This window comes from Tachypleus tridentatus, chromosome 7, assembly GCF_004210375.1.
Source record: "Tachypleus tridentatus isolate NWPU-2018 chromosome 7, ASM421037v1, whole genome shotgun sequence".
In the NCBI taxonomy this organism is placed as follows: domain Eukaryota; kingdom Metazoa; phylum Arthropoda; class Merostomata; order Xiphosura; family Limulidae; genus Tachypleus; species Tachypleus tridentatus.
Genome location: NC_134831.1, coordinates 191,295,533 through 191,309,798, shown reverse-complemented (window position 1 = coordinate 191,309,798; position 14,266 = coordinate 191,295,533). Strand labels below are relative to the sequence as shown.

Below are 14,266 nucleotides of genomic sequence, written 5' to 3'. Positions count from 1 at the left end.
CTGGTGTTTGAAAATAGCTTAGAATGAATAGCAGTTTATGGTTTCTTAAGATATTGACAACCTAGAACTTATCTAGTGGTGAACAAAAGAATATAATAGGATGATCAGAAACACCAGGAACGAGTCACAGGTCTAAAGCTTGTTCTTATTATAGTTTTTTATACATTTTCATTCCTGAATATATTGTCTTTCAAAATTGTATTATTTTGAAAGCTATAGAAATTGTCTTGAATGAGAAAACATTAGGTACATTAGATTTAGTGAGTACAAGTAGGGAAAAGGAGAATATCTTGATGATTCAACTCATCATTTCTTAAGAATTTAATTTTATTGTATTTCAACAATGCACATAAATAGCAAAATTATTACTTATTTAAAATAAACTAAACTGATTAGATATAAGTTTATGTAGAGAAAGAATATTGTTAGCAAAAATCTCAATACTTGCCATGATAAGTTGGTGTGCCATTCTGAAATATAATATCATAGATCACTGTTAAATATTTTTCTGTTTTGTTATAATATTTATGATTTATAGCAAGAAGTGGTGGCTATTGCATTTGGTAAAATCAAGTATTAAAAGAAATACTTCATTGAATGTCAGTCAAGTTTAGAGTGAGTGGTTATATAAAATGGAACTTTCTGATCAACGGTTAAAAAATATCTAACTCTAGGATAAAAGGAAATACTCTTCAACATGTTTTCACAACAAAAGTTTGGAAACTATACAATTTAAAAAATGATAGAAATACTAATATTTTATGAATTTTTAAAAACAGAAACTAAACACTGTGTTGTAAGCATGTACTAAACTTAATTTAATTTGGATTTCTATTGTGAGGAAGAAAAATTTAAAAATATATCAGTAATATCCCTAAGGCCTAGAAAGGGTTACAGATTAGTTCATATTATGTCTGCTGTTTATCTTAAGACCATCAGGGTGATGTGAGACAGTGTGACATAATAATATCAAAGTCTGTAACACTGTATCATTACCCACTGGATAAAGTTTAATACTCCAAGTACTTGTTTCATTTGAATGTTTAATTTTGGTTTTATGATGTTGAAATGTTACATTGGGATAAATCCAGTATTTAGAAAATGGTAAATTATATGTTATTTTGATTTCAAAAAGGTGATGAAATGAATTTCATAGATTGTAAGTGTAGATAAAACAAATATTGTTGGCAAACAAGGTGATTAATGTAGACAATGAATTGTGTATATTTTTATACTAGTAGATGGAAAGAGATAATGATAATATTTTTTTAACAGCAGTGAATGCAAAACGTTATTAATATATTGTGTACAAATACTAAAGAATGATACATGAAGTCTACGTTTATCTTGCTAGGACTTAATGCCGATATTGTGAAAGAATGTACCATTAGTATTATACAAGATAATTTGTTTGACTTACATAGAATATATGTTTATTTATGGAATGTACAAGTACTAGGATGTTGTACATTTGGTTTGTACAGGATGAAAAAAGTATTGAAAAAAATCATTTTGTAAATATAAAATGATGTTGGGGTGACAGTGTCAAAAAGAATACAAACATTAATATAGGGATCATACAGCTATATAATGATCATCCCTACATGACTCTCAATATTAAAATTTAATATTACACTGTAAAAGGTATACTTGACTAAAATTACTGCAGCTGGAATTTATAATTTTCTGACTATTGGTATACAGTTTGTTTAACTTAATGTCATGGTTATGTCAGGGTATGCATCAATGTAGTGTAACTAAAAGCTTAGAACTTAGGTACAATAAAAACCAAGCTGAGCTAAAACATGCCTTTATTATTACAGGCTCTCGTTATGAGGTCTGTCAATTCGACAGACCTTGTAACCATTTTTTAATCATGCATTTTACATTTGAACACTAAATTTTAATATTAAAAGTCATGTAGGGATAATCTAAGTAGAGCTGCATCATCCTGAAATTTTTGTTTGCATTTTTCAGCAGGTGCTGTTATTTCTACATCATTTAGATTTATCAAATGCTTTTTATTACTTGTTTTCTGATGTTTTTACCACTCTGACTGAAAGTGTATCCTGTGAATGTGTTTAATAAAATTAATATTATGTTGATTTTTTTATATACTCCATCACTACATGTAAAAAATAGGAATTGGCTCCCTAAAAACATGGATTGAATAGTGTAGAAAGCATCGAGTATTCTATATGTCATGAGTTATCTAATATTCCTTTAGTATTGGCTAGTAATTTCTGTTTCACTCTGAACTTAAGTTTTTTTTAAGGGAACATCAAATTTATGTAAAAACCTGAGTTCAAGGAGTAATGATGACTCTGTTTACATGAGAAATTTTTTTTTAATTACTAGACATTAGTGATATAGTGCACAGAAACAGAGTGGATTTCGGTTTATGCTGACATTACTCATAAAGCAGTTGTGGAGTTATCTCGACTGAAACAAGAAGAAAGATGAACACTTTCACAGGCTGATAACTTTTTGTAATATTGATTTAACAAAGATTTCTTTCCTTATTTTGGGGCTTATTGGGAAGATGAGGGGCAGTCATCTTTTAAAGTGAAACTCCATCGTTGTTTTTTGTAGTGGGCATATTTGTATTATGCCTCTTGACTACTTTGAGCATTCCTGCATTTGACTTCTAGTGACTCTACAATATTAGTGTATATGGAATATACTAATAATGGTATTGGTACTGTTTGTTTGATTGAACAGGAAGAAATGCTGATATTTATGGAATACTGCAATGAAGGCTCTTTGGAAAGTGCTGCACAGCTTAATATTCCCGAGAGTTTGGTTAGAAAGTACACACGACAGTTGCTGGAGGCTGTTAGTGTTCTTCATGATAATGGGATCGTACACAGAGATATCAAAAGTAAGTTAGCTATTTACAATTGCTTAGAACAGAAAAAATGGAAAAATTCTCATTTTTCGTTTTTGGTTAGCTGTTTCAGTTAGATTTTAAAGACATTTAAAGCATGATAATTACAATTTCACCAGTTTAAATTACAAAGTGTTTAAATTAATTCCTGTATTTTTGCTTGAATATTTGATTTGGTGAATTAATGAACATGCAGTAAGGTACTTGTATTTCTCAGCATAATTTGTGTTACAGGTGCTAATATATTTCTTTCTTCTAATGGAGTTTTGAAATTGGGTGATTTTGGCTGTTGTATAAAACTTATGAACCATACAACCATGCCCGGAGAATTGTGTGGCCTTGTTGGAACACCAGGTAAAGTTATTTTGTATCTGTAGGTGTTTGGCATAACCATTTTTTTAAAGCATTGTCCTCTTTTTATACTTGTCATCCTAGTGATTTATGTATTATAATTAATTTGTCATGTGAACACAGGTTAACTGTTGATACGAGCCAAAAGGAACATGCTCACCAGTAATATAGACATACCAATTAGTACATAGGTAGACTTAAGGCTGTATGACATGTAAAAGAGTTTTGGATATCAAGATCATTAATTGGTGTAAGAACCAATAAGTAGTAAATTTAAAAAATAAAAAAATTCGGTATTCTTCATGGTAATAGAAAAATCTCATACATTGGAGTTTTAAGAATAGGGATCTTCTCTAAATCTGTATCACAAGTAATTTCAGAGCAGTGCTTTCATGGGTACTGTGAAAACTTAGATTCTGAAAGAGAACCCATAGTGATGTATTCTCTCTCTCTCTCTCTCTCTCTCTTTGTAACTTTAACAAGATAATAAGGAACTATTTATAAGTTATGAATGTCCACAAGTTTCTAACCACTTTGTCATCAGTGGCTATTTTAATGTGCAAAATGCTAAGATCAAACCAGTCCTATTCAATGAATATGTCAAATGTATCCATACATAACTTTTTTTTTTTCTTCTTTTGTGTAAAAATGGTCTGTTGGAACATTTGTGGGAATTTCTCAGGATGTGTAGTCTAATTTGTACAGATGAAATTCGTTATCAGTTAATAACACAATCATATCCATCAGATTGAGGACAGTTGACAGTTGTCAAAGTGTAGTTCCAAAGGTAACATGGAACTGACACAATTTGTATAATGTTGTAGTTATATCTCAGTACTTTTTAGTAGCCATGGTTGTGTCCTTCTGTGAGCCTTTATTGTTACAAGGAGTACTGATTAGAAAAATAACTATATTTTCTTAATGCCAAAAACAAATTCTGAATTATTATACGCCATATGTATTTTCATTTCTATATAAGGAGTTCCTATGTGTACTGATTTTAAAGGAGTGTAGCTGAACTGAGAAATATTCCACAGTTGTGTCATTACAAGAGCTATAATTGATTCTTTACAAATGTGAGTCCTGTTAACAGCATTCATGAAATAGTTCAGAAAATCTAGTAATTTTAACAGAATAGTTGCATATTTTAACTAGTTAATCATATGAACCATTGTAAGAGAACATTTTTTACATTTTATTGTCAGTTGTAATTTTGTTTTCTGTGAAAACGTTTTGTGTGTGTGTGTGTGTGTTAAAGTTTATATTTTGATAACTGTAAACATTTCACATTTTCAGAGTTTTTAATAATTTACAGACACACGTATATATATTTTAAGATTAATAATTTCTTACCATATCTTTAATATTTATATAACATATTATCTGTTCCCTTATCAAAGATTTTGTCATAACACTAAAAACTTTTTTTAATCCATTTCAAAGCATATATGGCTCCAGAAGTATTTACACGCAACATAACAGAAGGCCATGGAAGAGCAGCTGATATCTGGAGTGTGGGCTGTGTTGTTCTGGAGATGAGCAGTGGTCGTGTAAGTTCAATGTTAAGAATGGACTTAGGTCTTGTTCATTAGCCATTCAGGAACTCCAGTTTGTTATTACACATGAATTATGATGACATCAGTGATTCTTGCCAGTAAATATTTTGTTTCATTGGGTAAAACTTTTCACTCAGAATGTTTAAGCCATTCAGCAACAAGTTTTTATTATCTTAAAGGTTTTAATATAATAGCATGGATAGTAGAAATACCATCATTGTCTTCTTCTGTTGAAATGTTAATCCTCATTTGATTCAACTGATTATTGTGAACCATTTTTCTCAGCAATTTACTTGATTCTTTTGAACTTTTGATACATTTTTTAAAATTTCATTGCTTTTGTTTTAAAATCCAACTTATCTTCACATCTGAAAAAATATTTTTTTTTAAATATTGGTAAATGTTTTTGTTACTGTTTTTCAGGCTGTGTTTCAAAACAAAACCTGGTTTTTGTTAATATGTTGGAGCATCCTTTGATAAATTTCTGTAATGCTCTTGTCAGTTTTTTTTCCATCCTTGTCTTGATTAACATGAACCATGATATTTTTCTCATATAACTGCAGGTTATATGGCTCTCATATCACCAAACATAATTTGTGTTGCTTGATACGTATAACCCAGGTAAACAATGAAATGAGATAATCTTGTACTTGGCAGAGACCTTGGCATGATTTGGAAAATAGCTATCAAATTATGTTTCGTGTGGGCATGGGAGAAGTCCCAGAAATTCCTGACAGTCTTAGTGAAGAAGGACAAGATTTCTTGGATCATTGCCTCCAGCATGATCCTCAAAACCGTTCAAGTGCAAGCCAACTTCTAGACCATCCATTTACTAAGGTAAGATAAATCCCAGCTATTGACAAAACATACTTTTTTCAAAGTAGAAAAAATCTTGATCTTAAAATTACCAGTTCCACAGAAGGGTAAACTTACTACACCCTTATAGTTCAGTAACTTAAAATATGTTGAAAAGTATTTAATTAATTAATTTTCTTTCTATATGACTTGGTACAGGAGCTGTACTTATTTTGATTACTATTTGACTTTCTTTTAACTTGATGTCTTTCTTCTCATGAAGGTTAATGGTTAAAGAAAAGCTGTGTTAGTTGAAATAAATAGGTTTAGTGGTAACTAAAAAAACTTATAACATTTAACTAAACTATAATGTTTTCTCTTTTTTGACCACAAGGTTTCCAAAATGTTTTAAGAGTGCAAGTTGACAAGTTAAACTAATTGTTAACAGTGATGAACAAAATAAACTAAACATTTACTCCTGTGAATACTTATGAGATGCAATAAAGTATGTTATTTATTATACAGAGTGACACAACTAAGCCTTGGGGGCTCATAAAGTAAAATTCTATAAAAGACTCTTAACTCACAGCTGTTAGGGAGTAACTTTACTGGATAAGCTAATTGTATGTAATTATGGCCATAATACTTACATTCTGGATAAACTAAATGTACACAGTGATGGCCATAATACTTGCATCCTGGATAAACTAAATGTACACAGTGGCCATGACACTTGCATTCTGAGTAAACTAAATGTAGACAGCGATAGCCATGACACTTGCATTCTGGATAAACTAAATGTAGACAGTGATTGCCATAACTTAGTTACTGTAAAGATTCTAATCAGTCGTAGCCAGCAGATGTAGTTAACTACCTATTTTCAGAAGTCTATGACATTTATGAAACAAAGAGAAACTTTGTTTCCACAAAATTGAGTGACATATGTTCTTAAACTCCAACTCAAAGATTTTTAAAGAACTAGGATTGATGAAAGCCAATTATTTGCAAAAAGACTTGTTAAGATAGACGAAATTAAACGTACCAAGGCTGTTTAAAAACCATAATATTCACTTATCACACAAAATTAGCTTAAATACATTTGGTAAGATGTGTTTGACATAAGAAAATAAGATTGTATACTTGCAAAAATATCAGAACTAAATGGATTTATGCACACACAGACAGCATGTATTACTGAAAACAGTTTCATTAGCAATTTTTACTAAAAATCAAATTTAATGTTGTTATTTTCATACATTCATCAGTGTATTAGTTAATTGGCTGTCTGTCTGTTTAGTATTTACAAATTACTAATTCCTATAGCTGTAGTTGGTTTTAGGTAAGATTTTTTTCTGGCAAGTTTCATGAAAATTTCACCTATTTTACTGCTGAACAGGTTTTAATATCTAGTTAAACTAAGTACCCATAAAACAACCAGATGGGCTAGATACTGGATATTTGTAACAACATTACTCTTAGAACTGTAAAAACTATTATAATGTTATCATTTTATATTCCTTTTAGTTTTCATTTTCAATACTTTTGTGGCTTATCTGTCAGTCTTTATAGCATCCAACTGTGAAAGCCTAATACTGTTTAAATAATAACTTAAAGGGTGGAATGAAAAGTATATTTATAGAAATTGAAAATTTTGTTACTGAAATGTAAGCTCATGTTGGTATTTTTGAGTTCCCTGTAATTTTTAGCTGTTCTTTTATGTTGCACAAACTTTGAAGTTTATTGAAATTCTAGACATTTCATTAGATAAGAGTCACTATTTATTTGACTCATATTCCAGAATACAGTATGTTTGAATATTAGAAGATAGTTAAATTTTAGATTGCTTAATAAAGGTTCTTAGGCATGAATTAACTAAACAAAATTGTAATGTTTTAAATTTATTCTTTGCTTATACTTCATCATATTTATCGAGTTTAGATCAAGTTTTACTAGAATTATGAACAACAGTTAAATTGGTTAACTAAATTTTTGCAACTAAAGTTTCTTATTTTTGTAGGCCATTAAAGTGTTTCTTTCTACTTTAGGTGAATGAAGAGGATGATGGATGAGAATTAAAATATATCTTTTTATTCTTAGTGTTTTTTCAGACATAAAGTTTTGTAGGAATAACATTAAAGTGAAAACCAATATAATTATTTGTAAAGCATGTAAAACTGCACTTGATTCTGCAATACATAGTGGAAAATCAGCATGCTGGACAAAAAAACTGACCTGAATATTGAGAAGATGATAAATCATTTATAAGTAGTTTGTTTAACAATACTTTCTTCTCCACCTCATAGTTAAAAGCAGAAACAACAACTTGGCTAATTGTAGTAATCTTTTGTTAAACAATTTAATTTATGAAAGTAAGATGATTTTGTGCTAGTTAAAATTCTTAATTAGCATTAAATTTCAAATTAATTCCATTCAAAATGTTAAGAATTTTCTTGTAGGTTTTCAGTTCTAAAGTTCTAGGTTATTCAGACACTTCTGGAAAAAATATTTTAAATTGAAAATTCTGCCATATAATACATACATACTTTTGTATAATTACAATTGTGTAAACACCAAAGAAAACACTTTTGGAGTGTCATTGTTGAACTTGTAGGTTAATGACTAATTGTAACACAGTGTGGAAAGAAGTGTGAAGCTTTTGTAGTTGTAGTCTCTTGCATGTGCAAAATAAGTTGTATACTAGTCTTTAATTTTCATTTCCAATGAAGGATATTTTTCATAAAAATATTGTTACAATTCAAGCTAACTCAGATGGTTGTGATAGAAACTTTGTTACTTATTATGAGTATGATTAATTTAGATCTGATTTACATGTTTTTGTCCATTTTTACATTTTCCTTTATACCTTTTTACATCTTACAAAATATTCACAGCTTGTATCAATTTCTACTAGAGTTCATAAGATAATAACATTAATTTTTTTGCAACAAGTTGCTTGTCATTGAAACGTAAAAACAATGTAGGTGTAACAATTTTCGTTAGTGGCAAATAACTTTAGTAATCATCAGTTTAAAGAATCAGCTCTTTGTAACTTGTAGGTTTTACAACAAGTTTAAATTGGCAGGAATGTTGTGAAGTGTAAGAAGTGGTGTAATTTGGGATTAAGGAACGTAAAACAATCCAGGTTCATCATATGGGGTAATAGATGTAGTCACTATAATGTAACATTTTTTATGTGCCATTCAAATAGCATACAGTAAAAGTTTTCATTAATTTCATAATTTCCTGTACATTTATTTGAATAAATTGAAGGGTTTCAAATGTTGTAATGAAGCATTTTGAATGGATTCAATACTTTATGTACACTGTAATGAATAAGATGTTAAGTGCATTCTATGGGTACTATACTTCAAAGAATGTAATGATGGTATTCTAGTTAAATAAATGTATTGTCTTAAATGCTTTATACATAACTGTGTTATGTAGTTCAGAAAATTTTAGGGATTTGACTATATACTTGTATTCTGTCCCCCCAGTAGGGCAACAGTAAGTTCATAGACTTACATTGCTGCAACCTGGGGTTTGCTTCCCCACAGTGAACACAGCAAAATAAACTGATGTGGCTTTGCTATAAAAAACAAACAACTTTAAATCTAGTAATTATAATGAGAGATTTTAAACAATGTATTAAAAAGAAATAAAGTGGAAACGTGTATATAGTGTAGTATATAAATTGAGTTGGTTTAAGTGCATTGTAGGGTGAAAATGGATTTTTGGTTAAGAAATAGTTGGATGCCAAAGTGGAGAGAAATAAGTACTTTACATATCCTGTAACAGAGATTGAATGGAAAATAATGGGAATTTGTATGTTGTATAATTAATGAGATGAATTAACTTTAGTGCATTTCTGGGGATTGTAGTATAGAGAGAAAACAATCTGGTACATTTCTAGTTAGGTTAATATGAATATTTTGTGTGTATATGTAATGAACAAAATATGTTCAGTCTTTTTTGTGGAGAAACAAATATTTTAAATATTTCATGTTTTCTGGTGAGAATGGATATAATTTTTATTTTGTACAAGTATGTCAGAGAATGAATATAGGAATCTTAGGATTGTATGTGTGTTTATATATATATAGTGGAAGGGTGAGAAACTGGATTTTATTTACATATAGGGAAATGAATAGGTTTAGAACTATATGTAGTTAAAGGATGGGAAAACAGAATGAATGGAATGTGTACATAAAGTAAGCGTGAGAAAGCGTACTTTGTACGTTGTAGAATAAATAGAGAGATCTGTGGAATGTATACGTAATGGGATAGTAAAAATGAACACTTCTTATTATATTGTAGCACGAAAGGAAATGTGTTTGGATTCTATACAAAGTGTAAGGAGGGAAAAAGCATAGTTTGTATAGTGAATGGAGTGAGGTTTGTAATGTATGCGTAATGGAAAGATGACAAAGTATACTTTTTATTTTGTATGGTGAATGGAGTGATGTTTGTAATGTATCATGCATGTTCTTGTTATAAAAGAAATTGATTAGTTTCAATACACTATCTGTAAACAAGATTGGTGTCAGTTGTTCATCCTGTTTATTTAGTCCTAAATATTAATTGGCATTAGTATGTGATATGATGGTTTATATTAAAATATTAGTGCTACAAATATCATGTTTTGTCTGAAAATTGTAGTTTAAGACATATGAAATAGATAATTTTTACTAAAACACAAGGTATATAAAATGTTTGAAAATGGTATACTAGTTATTATTTTATTTGAAACTCAAGGATGTTAATGGAAAAATTGATCTCTGTTATTCAAGAAAAGTTTGTATTGTTTTATTTGTGATAGAAATTATAGTAAAAAATATTAGCTTGAGAGGTCTTTAAAAACATTAATTGTTAAATTTGATTTTTTTCTACTTATTTCTGTTTGCATTTTTTTCAGTTGTTTCTTGTTCTTGAGACAAGTATTAGAATGTTAACATGACAGAGTTCTTTTTTGGAAGGGTTGGAACTTAAAATTATGAAACAGTTGGTGGCTGTACAATTTAAAAAAATAATAATAGTTTTATATAATATGCAACTTGTGTACATAAAATGTCATTAAAAACAGGATTCCATTAATGAACTTTACAACAGTGTAGAAAGTTGTACACTGTCTTTTAGCTTTATTATGTTGACCATCAAAGCACTTGCAATACCGGTTTGGTAGAATCTGTTTTAGATTGAAATCACTTAATACATAGTTTTATTTACATGATAGCATATATTGTTTGTATTCAGGATGAAATAGTGTATTATGTCATAATTCTCTGTAATTTTATTCTGTGAACAATTTGTATTCTGTTGAAGGGATTTTCGTCTAGAAGTCAGCAAGTACTAAACCTTGTAAACAAAATAAACACTTTGTATAACAGCTATAATACTACCATTAAACTTGTAATGTTGAAAAGTAAAACAAGGGAAAGAATAGCTAAGGGCAGTAGAAGAAAAGAAACGTTTAAAGTAATGCATTTTCACATGATGTCAAATGGAAAATGATTGTGCACGTTTCTCAGCATAATGTGAAAATATGTGGAGGAAGAACTTTTAATAAATTCATAAATGTGTGAAAGATGCTTTGGACAAAGATTGACAAGATATTTATATATATCTAAGGACAAACTTATTTTGCATTTTCCTAACTTAGTTACACCTGTATATTGTGATATTCTCTAGGACTTAATAATGTAACAGGAACAAATTTATCAAGACTGATACATTTATGTAATTTTCTTTTGTTTGTACTATCTCAATATGATCAGATCTTGATAGTGAATACAAGACGCTTTTAGTGTTTAAAGCACCATGAGCTTGCTCACAAGATCTTGTTTTTCAGTTACTGTGTAACAAAATGTTCAGTGACTTTAAATTTAAGTATTGCTGTGTAACTGATACTACTTACACAGTTGTTTTAAACTTTCAAAATATAGGCTATGTAAAAAGTCCACAGAAAGAATTGAGAGTAGCTAATCTCTGGTAGACTCTGAAAGTTAGGCTGTAAGATGTCCAGCAAAATGTATGTGTATTATTTTAACATTTGGACAGAATATAGTGTATTTTCAAAACAATTAGAATGTTTTCTGATATGGAAGGGAATAATAATGCTGGTAAGGTAAAATTATTTGAATTGTTTCATAGTTAAAGAATACAAGCCTCACTGAATCTTTGTTAAGGCAGTTGACTAAAGTTGTAATGTGTAAATAGCTGTTAAAATTGTACAAATGTGATGGTTCTTTTTTTACAGCTTAAGAAAGTACAAAGTTACTGAAAGCTTTACTGTCCTTAAAAAATACTAACAATAATGACTTGATTTTTGTGGCAGTAGTAAATGCTGATAATTTATTTAATATTTACTGACCAATTTATTGATTGGCCTTATGTAAAGAATGCTCAGAATGTGTGTTTGTATTCAAAGCCAAGAAGATAGGACTATCTTATTACATATTTAGCAAGATCATGAAAACACAAAGTAAAGATGGACTTAAAAGTCTGAGAACACTTTTTGTTTTTCAGAAAGGTTTCATTTGTCTTATGTCATATGAAAAACTTGGTTTGAGAAAGTACTTGTTAACACATCACATTGTAGGTACAAATAACATCATATGTAAGAAACAAACTATTAAAAGGAAAGCAGATAAAAAAAAGATTAAATATTTTTCCCAAACACTGCACAACTGCATGCCACTTAATCTTTAGCTCTTGTTTTTAAACAAATACTTTTTCATGTAGAAAAAAAACAATAAAGTAGGTGTTTGATACAGATTTTTATAAGTACAAGTTGTATTGTACAACCTTGTTAGTTATCTTTATTTTATTTTAGAATATACATTATTAACGGCTATGTCATTTTTTATTTACCATGATTCATGGCTTCTGCATTTTGGCATAGTTTTTTGTTTCTAGTAAATAGGAAAGATTTGTATTTGAAAAAGTAACATTTAAACCAAAGGTAATTTATAACAATGTTTATAAGGCTGTGCCGTTAAAAGATACAAGTAACCATGCTTACTTGCACAATGTGTGGATTCTGTAGCTATTGGTAAGTTCTACTCTTTTTTCTTTTTTTTTTTTTATTAGCAAAAAAATGTGTTGGAGCATATTATATTGGTGAGTTTTATGGATTGCTAATAATACAGTTTTTTGTTAATGTTTTCCATTCCAATTGCTGAAAGTTTGAATGGTTAAATTTTCAAGTTTCTTCAGTCTTATTGCATAAAATGTTAAAATGATCAGTGAAATATATTGAATCTGTCCTGAATTTATAGAAAGAACAGTGTAGCATATGACTGAATATGTCATCACAATTTTTATCATTTAACTTATTTGTCATGTGTTTATATATATATATATAAATAAATCGGTAACTTCGCATTGATAGCACTACTTAATGAGTTTCATATTATCTTTATTAAATAATGAATTCCCAGCTACTTTCCTAGAACTTTCTGAACAACTTCTTATATAATTCAAGTGAGCAAAGCGGATGTGTAGTTTATATTGTTTTTGTTCCGTCCACCAGGAAGTTAATTCCCGATGCTGACACAAAAAAAAAAGTGAAATGGTCAGTGCAATATTTGAATATAGATTTATTTTTAATTGTTTTTGTTTTGTGTTCTCTACCGTGAAACATGTTATATATTTAATTTGGAGTTACTTAGAAGTGAGTATATTTAGTTACTTCGAAATAAAAAATTCTTTTTTTTTCTTAGTCTTAGTATTATTTATTCCACTAGTTATAGTTTGTATCGAAAATAACATTGCGTGTCTGAATAAACATTCCTAGTATGACATTATACGTTCGCCAAAAGAAACCAATTTCAAATAAAATGTTTCGAAACAATGGAGTTGTCAGTGTTTTCCTTCGTGATGTAATTCTTGATTATAAGAAACCCACTTGAAGTAAAAATATATCTGAGATCGGTTGAAGCCGACCAAGGAAGGTCGAAACGTTGTTCTAAGCTTTATTAGTAAAAATGTTAATACCCATACCAACCATTCTAAGGTACATCATAAATGTTTTATTTTTCTTCATTATAAGAGTTCAAATGTATTTATGTATACAACATGTCTGTGCATGTGTGTGCGACCCAGGTAATAAGTTATTCTTACTACAAAACAAAGACAAAAACTCGTACCTTAAATTGTTATAACATATTTCAAAACTTGTAAAAGCTAAACTTGAACCAGGTATGAGCTGACAACTAATGGCAATCGTGATCAGAGACGTGTAATCTGGAAGAATAGATGGTGTGTCCTTTATTAAGTGGAATAGCAACGCTTGTTTTTTGTTGTTGTTTTTTAAATTAAGCATAAAGCTACACAATGGGCTATCTGTGCTCTGCCCACCATGGATATCAAAACCCGGTTTCTAGCGTTGTAAGTTAGGGGTGGCAAAAATTACAACGTTATCTTGAACATTTGTTGTGTTAAGAAGTATAACACAGTTAATAAAGTAGTTTTTATTTTTGTTTACAACATATTAAACTAGAAAAAGTTTATTTGCTTCTGAATTACATGTAATACATTGAACACGACGTTAGGACAACCGATCAGAAATCAAATACATTCTACACATTGAACAAAATGATAGGACAACCAAAAAGAATGAATAGCACTTTAATTATCAAATTGTTTTGATAAATTCGGACAATCTGAAACCTATGTATTT

At 29.3% G+C, this 14,266-nt stretch overlaps 1 protein-coding gene across 5 annotated transcripts in view; it reads left to right on the top strand.

Annotated features, from left to right (window-relative positions):
• Positions 1 to 13,439, top strand: part of LOC143257556 (mitogen-activated protein kinase kinase kinase 4-like) — a 129,542-nt gene extending 116,103 nt beyond the window's left edge. For 2 of the 5 annotated variants that reach the window (XM_076516411.1, XM_076516409.1), the window contains 5 exons: positions 2,722 to 2,881; positions 3,122 to 3,241; positions 4,682 to 4,788; positions 5,452 to 5,631; positions 7,635 to 13,439. In XM_076516411.1, the coding sequence (XP_076372526.1) occupies positions 2,722 to 2,881; positions 3,122 to 3,241; positions 4,682 to 4,788; positions 5,452 to 5,631; positions 7,635 to 7,658 (591 nt within the window). In that variant the 3' untranslated portion in view covers positions 7,659 to 13,439. Of the gene's footprint in view, positions 1 to 2,721; positions 2,882 to 3,121; positions 3,242 to 4,681; positions 4,893 to 5,357; positions 5,632 to 7,634 lie in introns of those variants that run through there. The other 3 variants (XM_076516410.1, XR_013031927.1, XM_076516412.1) reach the window with 3 other exon arrangements.
• Positions 13,440 to 14,266: the final 827 nt, after the last annotated feature.